The sequence below is a fragment of the Colletes latitarsis genome, chromosome 5 (genome assembly GCF_051014445.1).
Source record: "Colletes latitarsis isolate SP2378_abdomen chromosome 5, iyColLati1, whole genome shotgun sequence".
Classification (NCBI taxonomy): domain Eukaryota; kingdom Metazoa; phylum Arthropoda; class Insecta; order Hymenoptera; family Colletidae; genus Colletes; species Colletes latitarsis.
Window position 1 is genome coordinate 35962387 of NC_135138.1, and position 17488 is coordinate 35979874.

At 30.3% G+C, this 17488-nt stretch overlaps 6 protein-coding genes across 7 annotated transcripts; 2 read left to right on the forward strand and 4 right to left on the reverse strand.

Annotated features, from left to right (window-relative positions):
- Nucleotides 1-824: 824 nt before the first annotated feature.
- Csn3 (COP9 signalosome subunit 3) lies at nucleotides 825-8800 on the forward strand. 2 transcript variants are annotated; one of them, XM_076764629.1, is made up of 5 exons: nucleotides 825-1783; nucleotides 6697-6926; nucleotides 7301-7561; nucleotides 7652-8376; nucleotides 8460-8800. In XM_076764629.1, the coding sequence occupies exons 2-5, from the start codon at nucleotides 6872-6874 to the stop codon at nucleotides 8754-8756; spliced, it is 1338 nt and encodes a 445-aa protein (XP_076620744.1). In that variant the 5' UTR covers nucleotides 825-1783; nucleotides 6697-6871; the 3' UTR covers nucleotides 8757-8800. The 2 variants fall into 2 exon arrangements, with proteins under 2 accessions (XP_076620744.1, XP_076620745.1); XM_076764630.1 differs by lacking the exon at nucleotides 825-1783 and having other exon boundaries at nucleotides 6648-6926.
- LOC143341653 (dynein regulatory complex protein 11) lies at nucleotides 2126-6011 on the reverse strand. The gene is made up of 10 exons (XM_076764634.1): nucleotides 5286-6011; nucleotides 5013-5223; nucleotides 4662-4939; nucleotides 4284-4593; nucleotides 3887-4171; nucleotides 3555-3799; nucleotides 3185-3472; nucleotides 3014-3106; nucleotides 2803-2920; nucleotides 2126-2717 (listed from the first exon to the last, which is right to left on the reverse strand). Exons 1-10 carry the CDS (start codon nucleotides 5787-5789, stop codon nucleotides 2596-2598), a joined length of 2454 nt encoding a protein of 817 aa, XP_076620749.1. The 5' UTR covers nucleotides 5790-6011; the 3' UTR covers nucleotides 2126-2595.
- A 205-nt stretch (nucleotides 8801-9005) lies between the features above and the next one.
- Nucleotides 9006-10333, reverse strand: Nrk1 (nicotinamide riboside kinase). The gene has a single exon (XM_076764631.1). It carries the CDS (start codon nucleotides 10319-10321, stop codon nucleotides 9731-9733), a length of 591 nt encoding a protein of 196 aa, XP_076620746.1. The 5' UTR covers nucleotides 10322-10333; the 3' UTR covers nucleotides 9006-9730.
- Nucleotides 10334-10507: 174 nt separating this feature from the next.
- LOC143341652 (uncharacterized) lies at nucleotides 10508-10909 on the reverse strand. The gene has a single exon (XM_076764633.1). The coding sequence runs from the start codon at nucleotides 10766-10768 to the stop codon at nucleotides 10508-10510; it is 261 nt and encodes an 86-aa protein (XP_076620748.1). The 5' UTR covers nucleotides 10769-10909.
- On the reverse strand, nucleotides 10788-11705 carry LOC143341650 (uncharacterized). The gene is made up of 4 exons (XM_076764632.1): nucleotides 11499-11705; nucleotides 11329-11418; nucleotides 11104-11252; nucleotides 10788-11034 (listed from the first exon to the last, which is right to left on the reverse strand). The coding sequence occupies exons 1-4, from the start codon at nucleotides 11560-11562 to the stop codon at nucleotides 10912-10914; spliced, it is 426 nt and encodes a 141-aa protein (XP_076620747.1). The 5' UTR covers nucleotides 11563-11705; the 3' UTR covers nucleotides 10788-10911.
- A 359-nt stretch (nucleotides 11706-12064) lies between these two features.
- On the forward strand, nucleotides 12065-16159 carry Vps39 (vacuolar protein sorting 39). The gene is made up of 11 exons (XM_076764628.1): nucleotides 12065-12514; nucleotides 12670-12843; nucleotides 12908-13163; nucleotides 13239-13471; nucleotides 13545-13789; nucleotides 13880-14260; nucleotides 14330-14647; nucleotides 14706-15132; nucleotides 15209-15307; nucleotides 15521-15845; nucleotides 15920-16159. The coding sequence occupies exons 1-11, from the start codon at nucleotides 12445-12447 to the stop codon at nucleotides 15981-15983; spliced, it is 2592 nt and encodes an 863-aa protein (XP_076620743.1). The 5' UTR covers nucleotides 12065-12444; the 3' UTR covers nucleotides 15984-16159.
- The last annotated feature ends 1329 nt before the right edge of the window (nucleotides 16160-17488 follow it).

Genomic DNA, 17488 nt, shown 5'->3' on the forward strand with positions numbered 1-17488 from the left:
TGTAATCCGACGTCCAGATCGATTCGTGGACATGCAGTTGTCACATGTCGACCTTCCGCGTTTTTGTTTTTACATAATTTTCTATTATCGGTAACGATAACTGGCGTGGAATAGTTCGTCGCTGTAACACGCTCGACCGTCGCGAGGGATCGATACCCCTGTGGCAGTAACGTAATCTTACAGATTTCGAGAATATTTGTAAAACATTTAAGGTCCGTTCAATTTCGAGCTTCTGAAAACTTTCCGTGTCGAAAAGTGTTCTCCGATTAAAGTGTAAGCTTTTGGATTATATTTTTAATAGCATTCTTTTCGTAAAGACGAAGGGTTCGATAAATTTAGAAAACGTCAAATCGAACAATTTTGTCAAACATTATCGATTTCATTTTTCATGATATTAAAATTTTGTTTCGTTTTTTTAAAGTTTAACCATGTTTTATCAACACTTAAATTTCGTTTTTTTTGGATATCTAAAATTTGACTGTGATGTCACTGCATAAAATCACTATTATGCTGTCCGTTTAGTTTGTTATATAACGGGATAATAATGCGATTCGATTCACAGTTTAGACAAATAAAGAATCGGGATCTTGACGCACGAAAATCTGTCATAATAAAAAATATATACAACATTCTGTATCACTCAGTTTTCTCTTAAACATTAACATGATTTTGTATTTCAATTGCGATCGTATTCATTGATGACGGTTTGTAAGATAAAAAGAGTAAAGGAAAAAATTGAAATGAATAATTTATAATACAATAACTATAATCTCTTATCCATTATACTGTAAACACTGTTTATTAAATTTCAATGTTGAATAAACTGAAGGTCGTGAATATTTAATAATCAAGTATAGTCTGTTCAACTTGAATATGGAGTAGATGTCTACTGTTTCGACACTACTATGGTGACCAAGGTTGCTTTGAAGGTCGGACATAAAGTAGGGTTGAAACATGAGAATACGTGACAAGCGATCAAAAATTCGATGATAATGAATCCGTAATAAAAGTAATAATTAACAAAATTTTGAAAATGTTACATTATTATTATATAAATACATATTCATTTGTATAGATATTTATTCGGCCAATATGACATTATCATAGTCACGTGATTCTGTTTACCTGCACTCTACCTTTAGGTCGAACAAACAATAGTTATCCAGTCTGCAATATCTGATTATGCATCCATTTTCATCAATATTTACAACCAACACTTACAAATATGTCAACTGATGTCATATATTACAAATAAAAAAAATGCTTACGTTTATCCAATTTTTTTATAAACCTATAGACTAGGTATATACTTTTTATTATGTACGAAAAAGCAGTAAAAGCAGTAAACGTTAAAATGATAAATGAAGCAATAAAATATTTTTTTAAAGTATTTACGGTAAGTTACATTTTATGTAGTATATTTGATTTTTAGAATCCCGCAACATAATTTATCGCGAAGAGAATTTAAGCACACATTTTTTTTTGGAAAGAAAAGTACTATGTCCATCCGATATATTTTAAAGAGGTCTTTGCCACTGACTTACTCGAGCCTGTTGACTGTGTGCTGTATCACGTGAACCGAAGAAAGAAACGTATAACTTGTGTAACTTTAGACTTAACGAGACTTTTGTGCCCCGATGCAAAGCTAACGGAGGCATCCTACGTACTTATCTCTCTTACAAAGGAAGGTTCATGAATAAAAACAGGCCGAATTGAAATTGTGCCGGCCCTAACTCGCATTCACGTTGCTGAAGGCAGTATCTACCGCTGTCTGGCATTTTCTGTAAGAATAAAATATTTATTTAATTACGAGAAATTATCGGATTAATAAAATTGAATTTAAAAAATTACCAAATTAATACAATTGCGTACAATAAATTACCGAATGTTTAGAGTTGCATAGAATGATTGATGAGTTTGTAAAATTGCATAGAATTAACGTATAAGGAAACGATTGTTAGAATTTAAATTGAAGTATCTTACCGATCGACAACTGGAACGTGTAGTATCCTAATCGCTGTGCTAAGATATTAAAACTGTGCAAAACATTAGTATTAAAATTACAAAATATCTTATTTATTTATGACATTACATAAGAGTAAATAGTTAAAGCGGTACGTGCTGATCAACGTATGATTCGGTTTGCATGGTTTGATAAGAAAATATATCGCTAACTAAGAAAGAAAAAATTTCATTACTTTTTATTATCGTTAGTGAATGTAATAACACAGATAACAAGAGCACGCAACTTTTTTTACTTGACCCTTCTCGTATCATCCATAAACTCGTTTTTTGATCAAACAAAAGCAGTTTTTCCAATACCAAGAACTTTGATCTTGAACGTACATAGTCGTCACATTACTATGTTTACTTTTACTTACGTAAATCGATTTTACATGCATTTCTACGAGAATTCTTATGCGTGGCAGCCTGGAACTCGGTAACGAAAATCATATAAACGAAATAAAATGCGATAAGTAACATGATGCTAATTTTTTTTTTTCGTTTAGCGAGTTTATACTTCATACATATTTATTGTTTCAAAAGAAAGCTATTTATAAATAGTAGTACAATTTTTTCAAATAACTGTGCGAATTAATTTATTCGCGATTTCTTCCCTTTTCTATTTTCCTTTTCGTTCGCTTCTCTTTGCTTTTGAAGCTCTAATTCAAGGACGCGTTGTTTTTTACGATATATTGGTGTTTTACCGAGCCAGGCTGCAATAAAGAGAACTGTTAAAAGTTACAATTCATTATGTGTATTACGATTATTTTTTATTATTATCTATTATCAATATGTTACCTATAAATGCTTCCTCCTCTTCGCAATAAACTGGATTTTTAGTACTTAACGCATTTATTAATTCACCGTGTGTTAGTGTGTGAGTTCTTAACTGTACCATACGTTTTGTGGTCATTACCTGTAATTCAACATGTACCATTATAAAATATTGCGACACAAGAAAAATTTATAATTAGCCGTATCGTTATTACGATAATTTTTTTGTCGATACCTCGTTAATTGATTCCAATACAGTTCCGATAGTAAAGCCGTCGCAAATTTTAGCCATGGCAGATGTATCAAATTGTCTACTAATTCCAGAGTACTATAGATGTAACAAGAACATAATTTTCGAAATAAATATTAAATATATAGTATAATATATAAATGAATAAAACCTGACTTTATATAATAAATCTTTCCACACATTAGACATAGTCCCATAATCTGGCCTGGGAATATATATGACCTTATCATAAGTTTGATATAAAAGCTTTTGATCTCCATCCCATGGCGAGTTTGAAATTCCAATAAGAATTACTCTATCTTCATTTGTGATGTTCTTTACTAACTTAGGAAGATCTTTCTTTAAACGTTTTGGATCAGTTTTATCTGTTTTTGAAATTTTTTTAACAAATGGTTTTTCAGCCGAATCCATGAATATTATTGATGGTTGCAATAAACGTGACATCTTAGAACAAAAGGAAATAATAAAAATACTTTTAGATATATGGATATCATTTATTTAACTTGATTTATCATTTTTCAAGCACCTTTGATACTAGGTGAATAAGCATGATTAATCCTGATTTTCCAGGATATTTTCCAACAATATTAGCTGGTGAAATGTCAAATAAAGTAGCTCCTAGTTCTGTACAAATTGCATTTACTAACATTTTTTTACCACTGCCATGTGGTCCAGCTATTAAGACTGATCTTACCAGAGGAGTAAGTTCTCTAAGAGTACTGTTTCCCAAAGGGAGAATACAATATTCGGCTATTAACTGTCTTATATCTCCTATTAATACAATTAATTTTTAGAAATTAAAAAATTAGAATATAAACGAAGATTATAAAATGTACTAATTTGTTTGTTCAACTCAACCAAGTGCTGGTAAAGGATCTTTTCCCCTTTCTCTTAGATTGTAGTTAGCAAAAGATTTTTCCCCTTTGAAATCGCTAAGTGGAATTTCTCTATGGAGCTTAATGATGTCTTCTGTCAATAATTCTTCCATCAAAGATTCTATTGTTCTATCAGGAGTTAAATCCTTTTCTTTCCTTTTCTTATTCTTTTTCCCACTACGACGAATTCGCTTCTGTGTTTTTTTCGCACGTTTACCTTTGAACCCTTTATCCCTGTCTAATGCATTTTGTAGTGCTTCTATATCACCTAATTATAATTTTTGAGTATGATTAAAGCCTCAGAAGCTTTTCTACATATTTTAAATATATCATATTACCATAATTTTATGCATAGTATTCAGATCCTAACATAAGTTTACCTCTAAGTACTTGATCTACCATAACTCTTACTTCGTGTTCAACTTCTTTAGTTTTTATGCTTTCTATCATACTTAAGTTTGGTAATTCCATAGCATTCATGAGTTCTGTTTCATTTTTCCATACTTCTTGATACTCTTGATTAGCATATATTAATTTTGTTAAAAAATTAGAAGGAATTGACTTGAAACCTTGTTCTGTTTCTTCTTCTGATTGCTCTGTTTCACTGTCTTTCTTTGATTTTGATTTCTTTGATTTTTTGGACTCCTTTGATGACACTGCTGTAGATTTGCTTATAGTGCTTTCAGTTCCCTAAATATAAAACAGCATAGTCTGCTCATCCTTAAATATCGTATATACAATAGAAATGTAAATATTACCTGTCTACTAAATATGATTCTGGATCCACCACTCTCAGCAGATGGCAAATCAGGAATTTTTCCTGTTTCTTGGAAGCAAGATTTTACCCAATTTCGAATTTCACTTCTTATATTTTCCTCCATTATAGCACTTTTTTCTTTACGAATTCTTTCCTCAATTTCAATCGTAGAAATTTCGTACAATTGTTGGTATTTCATTTGTTTTTCGTATCTGTCTTGTCTAATTCTCTCAGCCTGTCTGGCACTTTCAGTAACTTCTTGACTTGGCTGGAGCATACCTTCGAAAATACATTTCAATATATCGATCGTTATTTATGCACATTAATGTTTCCTTTTACAAATTATAACTACCAATTAACAACATTTCGTCGAGGCGTCTTTTTCGAATTTTTCGTCTAGCAACGTATCCTCTCCAAACTTTTTGAATTTTCATTGCAGCTGCTCTTTCAGTCGATTTATCTTGCACCTCTATTTCCGCTTTAAATACCGATTTTTCTTTCAGTTTGCGAATTTCTCTTATAAATTGGAACCTCAGCCTTCCTTGTCTCGCACGCTCGTGAGCCTAAAGTGTTTCAATTGAAAATTAACTTTTTATCCTCAATATTTTTTCTGCAATATCTGTACCTGTATAAGTCTAACAGCTTCGGATTCGGTCATCTTTTTTGGTAATATTACTTCATATAATACACCTGTGTTTCTTAAAATATTTTCTATAAATTCTCGCCTCTCTTCGATCTCTTTCGAACGTTCGCGTCTGAAATACCTCGGTAATTGAATCTCAATTTCTTGCGGCGTGACACGTAACTTTATCAAAATATCATCGAAATAACTATATTCCGAAAGATCTATTTCGACCAGTTCATGTTTCAACTCTAAGATCCTACCAAGGCACGAATCTAATAATTGTCTTATTAATATTCGTTTTTGCGGCTGTATTACTTGATCGTAACACAGTTCCATTTTATTAGAGACAATTATATATTTCACGTACAATTCTGAGATTATATTACGAGCTTGCACACGATCTTTTTGCGGTTCGGCGTTTTGTAAGCTCATGTCCATTTGAATAAGTTCGTCCAAAACAATTTGCGTGTTTTTCCAAAGCTCGTCGTAGGTTGCACTTGACATTATAAAAATACTTTTTCAAAGCTCTTTTAATTAGATTTAATAATACGTACTTTGTTTTTAATGCAAGTATAAAGTATTTGCCCAAACATACGATGGACGACAATGAGTCAAAGCACTTGGTTTTATTCATTTACAGAATTGTAGGAATCGTTAATACCCTAACAACCATCGATCGGTCTAACAATAAATGCGAACTCATAAGGAAGTATTTATTATTCTGAATAAAAATTAAGTGATATTTTTCTATTTATGTATATTGTTATTGATGCATAATATAACAATAAGATGAATACTTTGTATTATGTAAATTAAGACAAATAAAAATATAACTTAAATTTATTTCGAAGGTCAAAACATTCGAATACTCTCGTCTTACGATTACACACACTTATTTATATTTAATGTCTATTTACAGGTATTGTAAATATAACACCGATAATACATATAATTTAATCAATCTTATACATACAAAAACGTAGAACACTTATTTTAAATTAAAAAGACACCTCTCGACAGCATCTTGAATTTTAAATATTGATACGCTTGTCCGAACTAATGAATACAATTGCATTCTTCTTACGACTGTTTTCGTATCGAAATTGTACCTAAATTATTATTAAATAGTTACCAGTACACGTATGTCTACCGTATCTAAATAAAAAATACAAGTTATTGGAAAAAATCAGAAAATAACCGTTCTTATTTTTATTTTTATTTTTGTTTTGACAATCAGTTACCATATTTTTCAGTATTAAGGATTTCAGATGCGACGTATTATATATGTATATATGCCGTAAAAATTAAAGTGTATTTTGCCTAATTTTGGATATAAGATATAAGATTTCAGTCCGTAGGATTGACAAATTTATTCGAATAAATTTCGATTCAAATTGCATGTTGATCATAGTGTACATACAAGAGGGAGTTCGATGCAATCAGCTATTCTCGTAACATGCTTCGGAGCGTTCCGGTTGCCTGTTTCAAAACGTCATCCTGGGTGATCGTTTGTTCGCGAAAATAATTTCTGTAAATACGGCTCACCAGTAATCAAAGGTGGTGATGAGAAGAAAGCATTTGCAGTAATGGCGTCGGCATTGGAGCAGTTTGTAAATAACGTGCGGATGCTTTCGAAACAAGGTTCGACAGATGTTTAAACCTTCCCTAAATTCTTGTGAACATAACCTATAAGAACAATCACAAATGATTCTTTATTAGAACGGATTGTATTCGTGTGAAATAACCTCTTCCCCAAAAAATTAACGTACAAATTTGCAATCTGTTTCATAGAATGTTCAATAATCCTTTTAATTAGTTTCATTCAAATATTACGAAGATCCAATTTCTATATTAAGCCTGTATTAGTGGCCAAAATTTAGATATGTATATCAACATTTCACTTTGTAACTTTATCTAAACTGTTGTTTCCAAAATTGAACTTATAAATGGAAGTACAATATTTTTCTAAGCAGTAATTACTAATTGATACAATGTAAGTACATTATGCTTTATAGGTAATTTCCGAGAGCTATGTGAAATAATAAGTAAAAGTACAGATGTATTAATGATAAATGGACAGCACTTAGATAATGTTTTGGAAACATTAGATCTGCAACAACATTCTTTAGGTATTTTGGCAGTATTGTGTGTAAAATTTTCACTGCCTAATCCTAATGGTGCAAATAATGCTGATGCTTACAAACCATTATTTAATCAAGTTCAAGAATTTATCATTGGTTGTAATGGGGAGCAAGTTAGATTTGCTCCTGAAACATGTAAGTTCCTATACATCTTTTTCAGTAAAAAAAAAATTTTAATTCCTTGTAAATGGCAAAATTTCATTTTGTTTATGATTTATGTTATAGATGCAGAATTATGTCATTTATTTACACAAAAATTAGTTGAATTGCAAATACCTTTGCGCGGTATTGAATTATTGTGTCGCGCAATACGTAAAATTCAACTGTTTGATAGCCAACTAACTTCAATACATGCTCATCTTTGCCAACTATGTCTTCTGTCTAAGTGTTTCAAACCTTCGCTTGAATTTCTTGACATAGATGTTACTGGTATCAGTGAAGAAGGAGGACAATTTGATTCAAAATACTTTCTGCTATATTATTATTATGGTGGTATAATATATACAGCACTGAAAAATTATGATAGAGCATTGTATTTTTTTGAAGTGTGTGTAACAACACCTGCTATGGCAGTTAGTTACATTATGTTAGAAGCCTATAAAAAGTACATTTTGGTCTCTTTAATAATGCATGGCAAGGTTCTAAACTTACCTAGGTATGCAAGTCAAGTGATCAATAGGTACATGAAACCATTAAGTCTACAATATCAAGATCTAGCCACAGCTTATCTGATGAATAGTTGCGAAGAAGTACAGAAGATTATCACCAGATATCAACAACATTTTACGAGAGATCACAATATGGGACTTGTGAAACAAGTGCTCAGCTATTTATACAAAAAAAATATACAAAGGTTGACTAAGACTTTTTTGACGCTTAGTTTAAGTGATGTGGCAAGCAGAGTTCAACTAGCAGGACCTGCTGATGCAGAGAAATACATATTAAATATGGTAAATACATTTATTTTTTTTTTAATATAAGGTAATGCATATATATATATATATATGTATATATGTATACATTATACACTTAGATTGAAGATGGAGAGATTTTTGCAACAATCAATCAAAAGGATGGTATGGTAGTATTTCATGATGATCCTGAAAAATATAATTCACCACAAATGTTGGCAAAGCTAGAAAAGGAGATGGCAATATGTATGGAATTAGACAAGCGAGTACTTGAAATGGAAGAAGAAGTTGTTCTTACACCACAATATATTCGAAAAGCCTGTGGGCAAAATGATCAAGATGATCTGACAGCTGGACCTGCTCCAATAAATGTTACAAACGTGCAAGGTCAATCTAAACATAACGCCTATTCCATGTAACATATACACGTCGTTGTGCGTTATCTTTATTAAAAAACAGAAAATGAATGAAAAAATCTTGTTAAAAGCCAAGAACTCAAATATTTAAAAGCCTGTTTTGGATGAAGATAGATATCGAAAATTTTGATCAAATACCGAAACCGGGGGGGGGGGGGGGGAACAGGAAAGTATTAAAAATTAAAAAATGTTTTTTTTATAAGTTGTAAGCTTTTTCTGAATCTCTAACATTGAAGACTGAATAAATAAAATGTAAATTATAACGCGTGTCTGTGAAGGAGTTACCAATTCAAATATACTTTATTTCTAAGCCTTATATAATTAATTTTTGTACAAAATATAAAATTATTTCCTCAATAAATACTTAGCATCTGAAGCAGGCTTTACAAATACTGTGAAAGCAAAAGGAAATTTTACATGGTATAGTTAGAACATTGTAATACTTAGCTACGAAATTATTACATTTCTAACAAAAAATAAGTATGCTACATCAACTCGTACAAGGGCATTTTCATGGGAGTTCATAAAATCAGGTTCATTGTTGATATTCCAACACTGACATGTACATATATATTTGTCATAAAAACGAAAGTGATGTACACAGATTTCATTATGATTTACGAAAAACAAAAAAAACGCTCAATGCACAATTTGTGCCAGGTAAGTGAAGTACGCTTTTTACGGTAAAATCAGAAGTGATCCATTGTTATATAAATTTAATAGACAAAACAAATTTGCTATTGTAATCCTTTTATTCTAACTTAGTAGGAGAACACCCAAGATAAATGATTTAGATAATTAGAAAGAATACTTTGTAATTTTATTTCTATTTTATATCAAGCAATCATTGGAATGTATAGCAAATATCACTTTGTCTTCACTGAATGGTAGATAAATATCCAAACCAGTTCATGGTGTATATTTATTTTTAGTTGTAAGTGTTTTTTTAAATGTGTAATAATGACATTTTGAAAATTTTAAGGTAACAATTTTTTTATTTTCGCGAAAATCATGCGAAACAGTTCTTCTTTACTTTTTGATCCATCGAGGAATGTTATTGTTTTGTATAAATCTTTGTCTTGTATTAATTCGTTTACATGTTTCAAATATTCCGGCCATACAACATTCTCGAAGTAACCAGGAACATCTGGTGGATTGTAACTTCTATCTTTCCTTCGCATCCAACATTGTTTTTTAGTTACGGTTAAGAAATATTTTTGATCGCATAAATTAGAAATAACCTCACATTTGAAAAGTAAAAAACCTTCTATTATCAAAACATTCTTATCATTTGTTTTTGCTACAGTTTCTTTGCTTGGTGACGATTCAATTAATTTTAAAATATCCGATCGCATTTTATCCATATCTATGCTGGTTAATATTTCCCAATTCAAACATTTGAGTTTCGGTACTTTTGTATGCCGCGGATCATCTATTGGCAAGAAATAGTTATCTTGTTGTATTATGACTGAATTTTTCAATTCCTTGTGAAGTTGATTAGTTAAATAAGTTTTTCCACTACACGTTGCACCAGAAATACCAATTATAATCCATTTTTTTGAAGACATTTTAAGTTTCTTATTAATAGGTCTCTTTCTCGTCTATGATAGATAGAATAACCTAAACCTTAATGGTGTAGTCTAAGTGATGCAATATAGTTATATAAGTCACCCGAACTTCAAAACCATCGACTATTAATCGAAGAATATGAAATTCTTTTTGTTTGAATTTGTGTAAAATATTTCACATAAAATTTACGATTCGTGAAGTTTACTGAATTTGTCATACGAAAAGTATGGCCAGATATGATAAATAGTGAACAATACTAATCCACCAACGAAACATAAACCTAAAACTGCAGGTATTATTAAAGCAAGATTATGAGAACCAAAAAGTGATTGTACTCTGTTATCATCGATAAATGGTAGACCAATCACCCATATAGTGTAATAGAAAAATAAAACTAATGTCACAATCAGTATTACTTTACCTTTTTCACAATCACTATTAAACATTTTTAAATTTCAATTTGAATATTTAAAAATTGAACATTTATATACATGATATTACTTTTTGTATAAACAATTTTTTTCCATATACTGAGAGAAAAATGGTGCTTTTTTTTTTGTATATATATATAAGAATAATGTTTTACAAGTTATTGATCCATGTATTCTTGTTCAAATTTCTTGAAATCTTCTTCAGTGAATGCAGTAGTTTCAGGTTCCTTAGGCTTTTCTTTCCTTGGAATACATTTTTTCTTTATAGCTCGATTCAATAGCTATAACCAAATAACAATTTATGTGATTCCTGGTACAAATTATTTTAAACGTTTAAAATCACTTAGTACCTTATTTGTTGTATCTAAGTTAATATGATTGGTACTAAACTTTAAAAGCTTTTGTACATTTTCATCTATAGGATCCTTTTGTGCTACTAATCGTTTTTGAGTTTCATAAACAGTCACTTTACTTGACCGTCCAAGGATTGTGCCAAGATCTATAAAACAGTTAAAATTTATCGATTGATAAATATCCTTCTATAAGATCTTTTTTATTTCAAGTAACATATGTACCTGTTTTGTCTTTTTTTGATACTATTCTATGTTTTGGAGGAATCAAGTCTAATGTACCCTTATATTTTATGTGTTTTCTTTTCTTTTTTTCTATAAAGTACGAAATTTGCATTATTTATCAAGTTTACAGGTTAATATAAATTTATAACCTACATCAATTAAATACAAACCTTGTTTTATACTCTTTTCGTAACCTAGTAATTCAAGCCCTTTGTTCACAAGTGAGTTTGACATTTTTATTAGATATTAATCCGCAAGAGATGTAAAAGTGGCAGACAGAAAACATCATAATACACACGTTAAAGGAAATAAAAAATCTGTTTAAATGTTACTGAAACATTAATAGCCGCCATTTTGACTCTTAGGTAGGTGACATTGCAAACTTTGCTTTGTTATGTTATGAATCCGCCTCTACAAATTATAGGACTTTATTAATTTATAAAATATTATGTTAAAGGTCCCGAATGATTCTTTTTTAGGGGATAACAATTAATATCTTCTGGAGTATATGGATGTTACAACTGATTATAACTTTAGCATAAATCGGACCATATTCGAATCGTACTCGATACTTATATTCTTTATTTCTTGTTACTAATAATTAATATCATTTTCATATAGTTATTTACATTGATTTATCATACATAATCATTATATAGACCGTGTTATTTAGAATCATATATGAGTAACAAACAGTTACAAAATTTATAACAAAACGCGTAATCTAGTAATAACAGGCATTTCTTCTAGTGAAAAGTTACAACATTTGCGTTATAAAATTTTTGAAAACGTAAAATGACAATTGTATCGTGTAGGATACTTTACAACTTCATTTGATGAATCAAAATGTACATACATATTCTAGAAATTGTGAAAAAAATTGATTGAAACTGTCGTAGATATGTATATCCTAAAACGTATGAACAAATAATCCAAAATAATTAGTATGATACATTGGTAGGCAGGTAGTTTACTCGGAACTAATTGGAACGCGCTTAAGTTGATTGTCAAACAGTTAAATGTCAATTGTGTAGGCGCGTTGTAGTAGTGATTGTTAAATCATAAGAGAGTTAATTTAGTATTAACCTGTTGAGAAGTTATCTCCTAAACACGAAAATGCACGACGCTTATGAAGAAACATCAATATTAAATATTTCTGTTCAAATAGAGTCTATGGCTGCATATGGTAGGTTATATATAACCTTTGAATTAAAAACTTTTAATGCAAATGATTGACACTTTTTAGTGTAATAGCTAGTCAATTACTTTAAATAATTTAGACTAGGTAACATTGTTACTTGATTTTTTATTTAATTCTGTGTGCATATGAATATATTTCAGATGATAATTTGCTAATCGGTACAAGAGAGGGTCATCTTCTAATGTATAATGTTCCATCTGTGTCAGATGAGAGCCACAGATTAGAATTACTACGTCATAGTAAAAATGTTAACAAAAAACGTATCTCGCAAATAGATGTTGTACCAGAGTATAATTTATTGATAATATTAACAGGTAGTTTTCTTTTTGTATTCTTAGTTATGCTAGGACCAACCTTTCTTACTATTTATTCTTACAGATAATATAGTATGTGTACATGATTTAAATTCTCCAAATTTTCAACAAGTTTACCAACTACAAAAGACCAGAGGTGCTACATTATTTACCTTAGATATACAGTCATCAAAGAATTTAATAGATAATGAAAATACAGTTGTACACTTGTGTGTTGCTGTAAAACGCAAGTTACAGTTATATTTGTGCAAAGGAAAAAAATTTGAGGAATTCAAAAATTTTGAATTGAGTGTACCAGATATACCACGTGAATTATCCTGGTATGTATTGTGTTTATAATACAGATAAGGTAATTTAGTTCTGTAGAATTATAAAATATTTTAATTACAATGTAGGTGTGGTGAATCACTGATTTTGGGTTTTCGTGGTTTGTCATACACAATTTTGGATCTAGATGGAAAGGCTAAAGAATTATTTCCCACTGGAAAGTCTCCTGAACCAAGTGTTACAAAATTGTCTGATAATTCCTTTGTATTAGGCAAAGATTCTCAATCATTTGTTATGGATACACAAGGTGAATTGATTCAACATAATCCAGTAAAGTGGTCTGATACACCAAGTGCAATAGGTATACAAATTAAAATATAAATAATTTTTTTAAATTATTGTATATTAGTGTTGCATAGATTAAATTATTTCAGCTTGGGACAATCCTTATCTGCTTGGAATTGTACATGACAGATTAGAAGTGTACACTATTGAGGGTTGCATACACATTCAAACGATAAAAGACTTGAACAAAGCTAGGCTTATATATAGATGTAAACAAGGAAAGATATTTGTGGCATCAATTAGTCATATATGGTGTGTGAGGGCAGTCGATGTAACACTCCAAATTAGAACATTACTAGAACAAAATCAATTTCAGTTAGCACTGAAATTAACTGTATGTAAATAATATTTTTAACTACTTAATACCACCAATTGTGACTATAATTAGTTTATAACAATTAAAATGTTTTGTTTATTATTTTAGAATTTATTGGATATAACGGAAGAAGAAAAAGTTAAACAAACGTATAAAATACAAACGTTATACGCGCATCATCTTTTTAGTAACAAAAGATTTCAAGAGGCAATGGATTTGTTTCTAAAGTTAGAAACAGATCCGTATGAAGTTATCAGATTGTTTCCCGATTTAGTTACTCTATCGAGTAATAATCCAGAACTCAACGATCCAACACCCAGTTTGCCGAAATTACAAGACCACGATTTAGAGAAAGGTTTACGCGCGTTAATATCGTTTCTTACCGAAGTTAGATATAAGTTAATGTGTGATATAGCGGGAGAAAAAAATATAGCTATCGAACAGCTTTTAAAAATTATAGACACGACTTTGTTAAAATGTTATTTACAGGTAATAATTTACAGTTCATAAAATTTACTAATTACCATTGAACCTGTATTAGAGGGTATTATTTTTCAGACAACCGATGCATTAGTCGCACCATTACTTAGGTTAAATCATTGTCACTTGGCAGAAGCTGAGAAAACGTTACTCATGTATCAAAAGTATCCAGAGCTTATTATACTGTACCAAACTAAAGGACAACATAGAAAAGCATTGGAACTTCTTGAAAAACATGCAAAAGAAAACGATCCTAGTCTCAAGGGTACCGAAAGAACAATACAATACTTGCAACACCTTGGTAAAGATTATATTGATTTAATTTTAAAGTTTGCTGGATGGGTTCTGAACGAAGATCCGGAACAAGGACTTCGAATTTTTATGGATGATATACAGGTAATGTGACTTGTAACGCAATGCTTTATGCATATGTATACTACATTCGTAATTGTAGGAAGTTGAACAATTACCAAGGCCAAAGGTATTGGACTATCTTCTCCGTTGTTACAAAGATTTAGTTATAACGTACTTAGAGCACGTAGTACACATTTGGAACGACTCTAATTCATTGTGCCATAACGTTTTGATACATCAGTATAAAGAAAAATATTTAGCATCTATGAGCGATAGTGCTACACTAGCTGAAAAACAAGCAGGTCAACATATTAGACAGAAATTGCTACAGTTTCTAGAGAAATCTATGTATTACACACCAGAGACAATATTAATACATTTTCCGTTTGATCAATTATTCGAGGAACGTGCAATTATTCTCGGGCGACTCGGACGTCACCAACAAGTTATATCGATATATGCCAGTATTCTTAACGATATACAAAAGGCGGTCGATTATTGTCAAAATGTGTACGACAGATATCAAAGTAGGTATTGATATACATATTCGAGGGACTGATTTACAGATTTATATAACTATTTTTCTACTACTTTAAAATCAAGAAACTGCAGATAAACAAAAACAATCTGACGATGCAGACAAGGTTTATGGAATGCTTATTCAACAGTTATTAAACCCTCATAACGAAGTTTTGAAAACAGGTAAAAATTGAACGTATACGCACGGGAGCATTGAATCCGTCGCAAGGCGTAGTCTTTCGATTAATCGAACGATATTAATTGAAATCCTAGCGCCATACAATGTACTGTGACCTCGCAACAGATACAATGCCCCCTTCCATCCTCCGTGTACGATAATAGTTTCACTTTAAAGTAATAAAAATAGATATACATTTAAAATAATATATCTCTTAGTATGTAATCCAGAAATCCAACGAATAGTGCAACCTGATCTGGAAATGGCGCTTGAAATCCTTGAAAAACATGCATCGAGGATAGATCCATTGAAAGTTTTGGACATTCTACCAGATACAATTCCAATAGGTAGAATAAAGCACTTTTTAGAAGTTAGTTTGCAGGAGACATTAATTGCTAAAAGGCGGGTGCAAGTTTTGAAAAATTTACTTTGCGCCGAACTCTTGCAAGTACAAGAGCAGCGTATGTATTACGAATCGCAGAACGTTCTCATGACAGAGTTTAACATATGCCCGGTGTGCAAAAAAAGATTTGGCAATCAAAGGTTCGTTTTACGTGTTATATAAATGGTATAAATCGATCTGTAACATTAAATTATAATAAAAAATTATTTTGCAGCGCGTTTGCTAGATATCCAAACGGTGACATTGTACATTATTCGTGTCAAGATCGTAGAGGATAAGGAAGAAATAATTTAAATGTATTTATATTTAGTAATGTAAAATGTATACTGTGATGTATTTATGCTCATGTTACGTATATAAATGTACACACTTTTTCATTCGCCTTCCTACTCATATTTTCTCTAATCTAGTTCAAGTTTATTATTAGTTTCATAATAAAACGAACGATATAGAATTTACAATTTAATTTTTTTCAAAACAAATCTTAAAACCTCGAAAGAAAATCACACAAAATACTAATCCTTCGTTTTATATGCGAACGTGTATACATATACATATATATATATATCTTTTTTTTTGTTTTTTTTGTAATATAATATAATTTACAATTTTAACGCGAATTATAATTAAAATAATAATGACTTTCAATTCTTCAATTTTAAAAATTAAGAAAAGACAAGCAATATAAAGTATTTATAACGACTTTTGGCATTAGCGTTTTGTTGCGATAAAAACAGATGTATTCGATATACGTACTTAATGCACTTGCATTTAATATTTTTATATTGAACGCTTCTCTAAATATCTTAAGGTTTTCGAATATTTCGATTACAAAAATAACAACTTTTTAAGTTTTCGTAATAATGTGTAATAGAGAGGATGGGGCGTGCCGGTCCAGAAAATGGGTAAACTGGACTAGTGATGTCATAAGCTATCTTGTATTCCTACGCCGGTTGTTATAAGGCAGGTACAGTACAGATGTAAATGTAGCCGCAAACGTAAACGCTTTATTATTTAAATATTTCGGTAAAACAGAAAATTAATTATTTGTATACCGATTTACTATGCAACGGAATTACTTTGATAATATTAATTATAAAAAATGCGGAACTGAGGTAACTCCTTTATACTTTTAATCAGAGAAAATTAAAATATTTACATCTTATATAGGAATGAAATACAATTTTGTTTGTAACTCCATTAATAACCTTAAAAATGAATAGGATATTGTACAAAGGTAATTATTTAAAAATTTCATCATGTTGGTACGTAGTAGATTTTTTAATTGGAAAGAATCAGACATAATCCTACTAACGATAGAAATAAGTTACATAATAGTAAAAATGCATTACAGAAGCAATGATAGTTAATTTGTAGCGATCAATATTAAAATGGAATGACTTAAGAGATAAAATAGTTGTTTAAAAACTTGAGAAATCAAAATGCCTTTGAGCTTGAAAATTCAGTCTAAATTTCACATTAACATAGCAAAGTCCTGAATTAGGGTTCTGGTATGGTTGTAAGAATGTATTTTAGACTATAAAATTGTTTTCAGATTGTGTTCTTGGGAGTTATAGAAATGTATGTAAAAATTATTCTTGCATATTGTATATGTTCCTATTACTATTCATATTATATACATTCATATATTTTTTGTATCTTTTCTATTTCATTTTCAAATATTAAAAATGCTTCAAGATTTAGAATAAAATACTTTTATGTCACTTCCTGACTGTTTGAATAGGACTCATCTTATTTCTAAAGTTTTTGTCATATTTGAAAT

Excerpts from the sequence above, each read along its gene's own strand:
- LOC143341653 (XM_076764634.1), bottom strand. The coding sequence starts at position 5,789 with ATGTCAAGTGCAACCTACGACGAGCTTTGGAAAAACACGCAAATTGTT. Across the intron at positions 4,172-4,283 it reads GGTAGATCAAGTACTTAGAG|GTGATATAGAAGCACTACAA; the intron begins GTAAACTTATGT and ends AATTATAATTAG. Across the intron at positions 3,800-3,886 it reads AGATCCTTTACCAGCACTTG|GAGATATAAGACAGTTAATA; the intron begins GTTGAGTTGAAC and ends TTGTATTAATAG.
- Csn3 (XM_076764629.1), top strand. The coding sequence starts at position 6,872 with ATGGCGTCGGCATTGGAGCAGTTTGTAAATAACGTGCGGATGCTTTCG. Across the intron at positions 6,927-7,300 it reads GCGGATGCTTTCGAAACAAG|GTAATTTCCGAGAGCTATGT; the intron begins GTTCGACAGATG and ends TATGCTTTATAG. Across the intron at positions 8,377-8,459 it reads AGAAATACATATTAAATATG|ATTGAAGATGGAGAGATTTT; the intron begins GTAAATACATTT and ends TTATACACTTAG.
- Nrk1 (XM_076764631.1), bottom strand. The coding sequence starts at position 10,321 with ATGTCTTCAAAAAAATGGATTATAATTGGTATTTCTGGTGCAACGTGT.
- LOC143341652 (XM_076764633.1), bottom strand. The coding sequence starts at position 10,768 with ATGTTTAATAGTGATTGTGAAAAAGGTAAAGTAATACTGATTGTGACA.
- LOC143341650 (XM_076764632.1), bottom strand. The coding sequence starts at position 11,562 with ATGTCAAACTCACTTGTGAACAAAGGGCTTGAATTACTAGGTTACGAA. Across the intron at positions 11,419-11,498 it reads CGAAAAGAGTATAAAACAAG|AAAAAAAGAAAAGAAAACAC; the intron begins GTTTGTATTTAA and ends CGTACTTTATAG. Across the intron at positions 11,035-11,103 it reads ACTTAGATACAACAAATAAG|CTATTGAATCGAGCTATAAA; the intron begins GTACTAAGTGAT and ends ATTTGGTTATAG.
- Vps39 (XM_076764628.1), top strand. The coding sequence starts at position 12,445 with ATGCACGACGCTTATGAAGAAACATCAATATTAAATATTTCTGTTCAA. Across the intron at positions 13,790-13,879 it reads AGTTAGCACTGAAATTAACT|AATTTATTGGATATAACGGA; the intron begins GTATGTAAATAA and ends TTATTATTTTAG. Across the intron at positions 14,648-14,705 it reads TTTTTATGGATGATATACAG|GAAGTTGAACAATTACCAAG; the intron begins GTAATGTGACTT and ends TCGTAATTGTAG.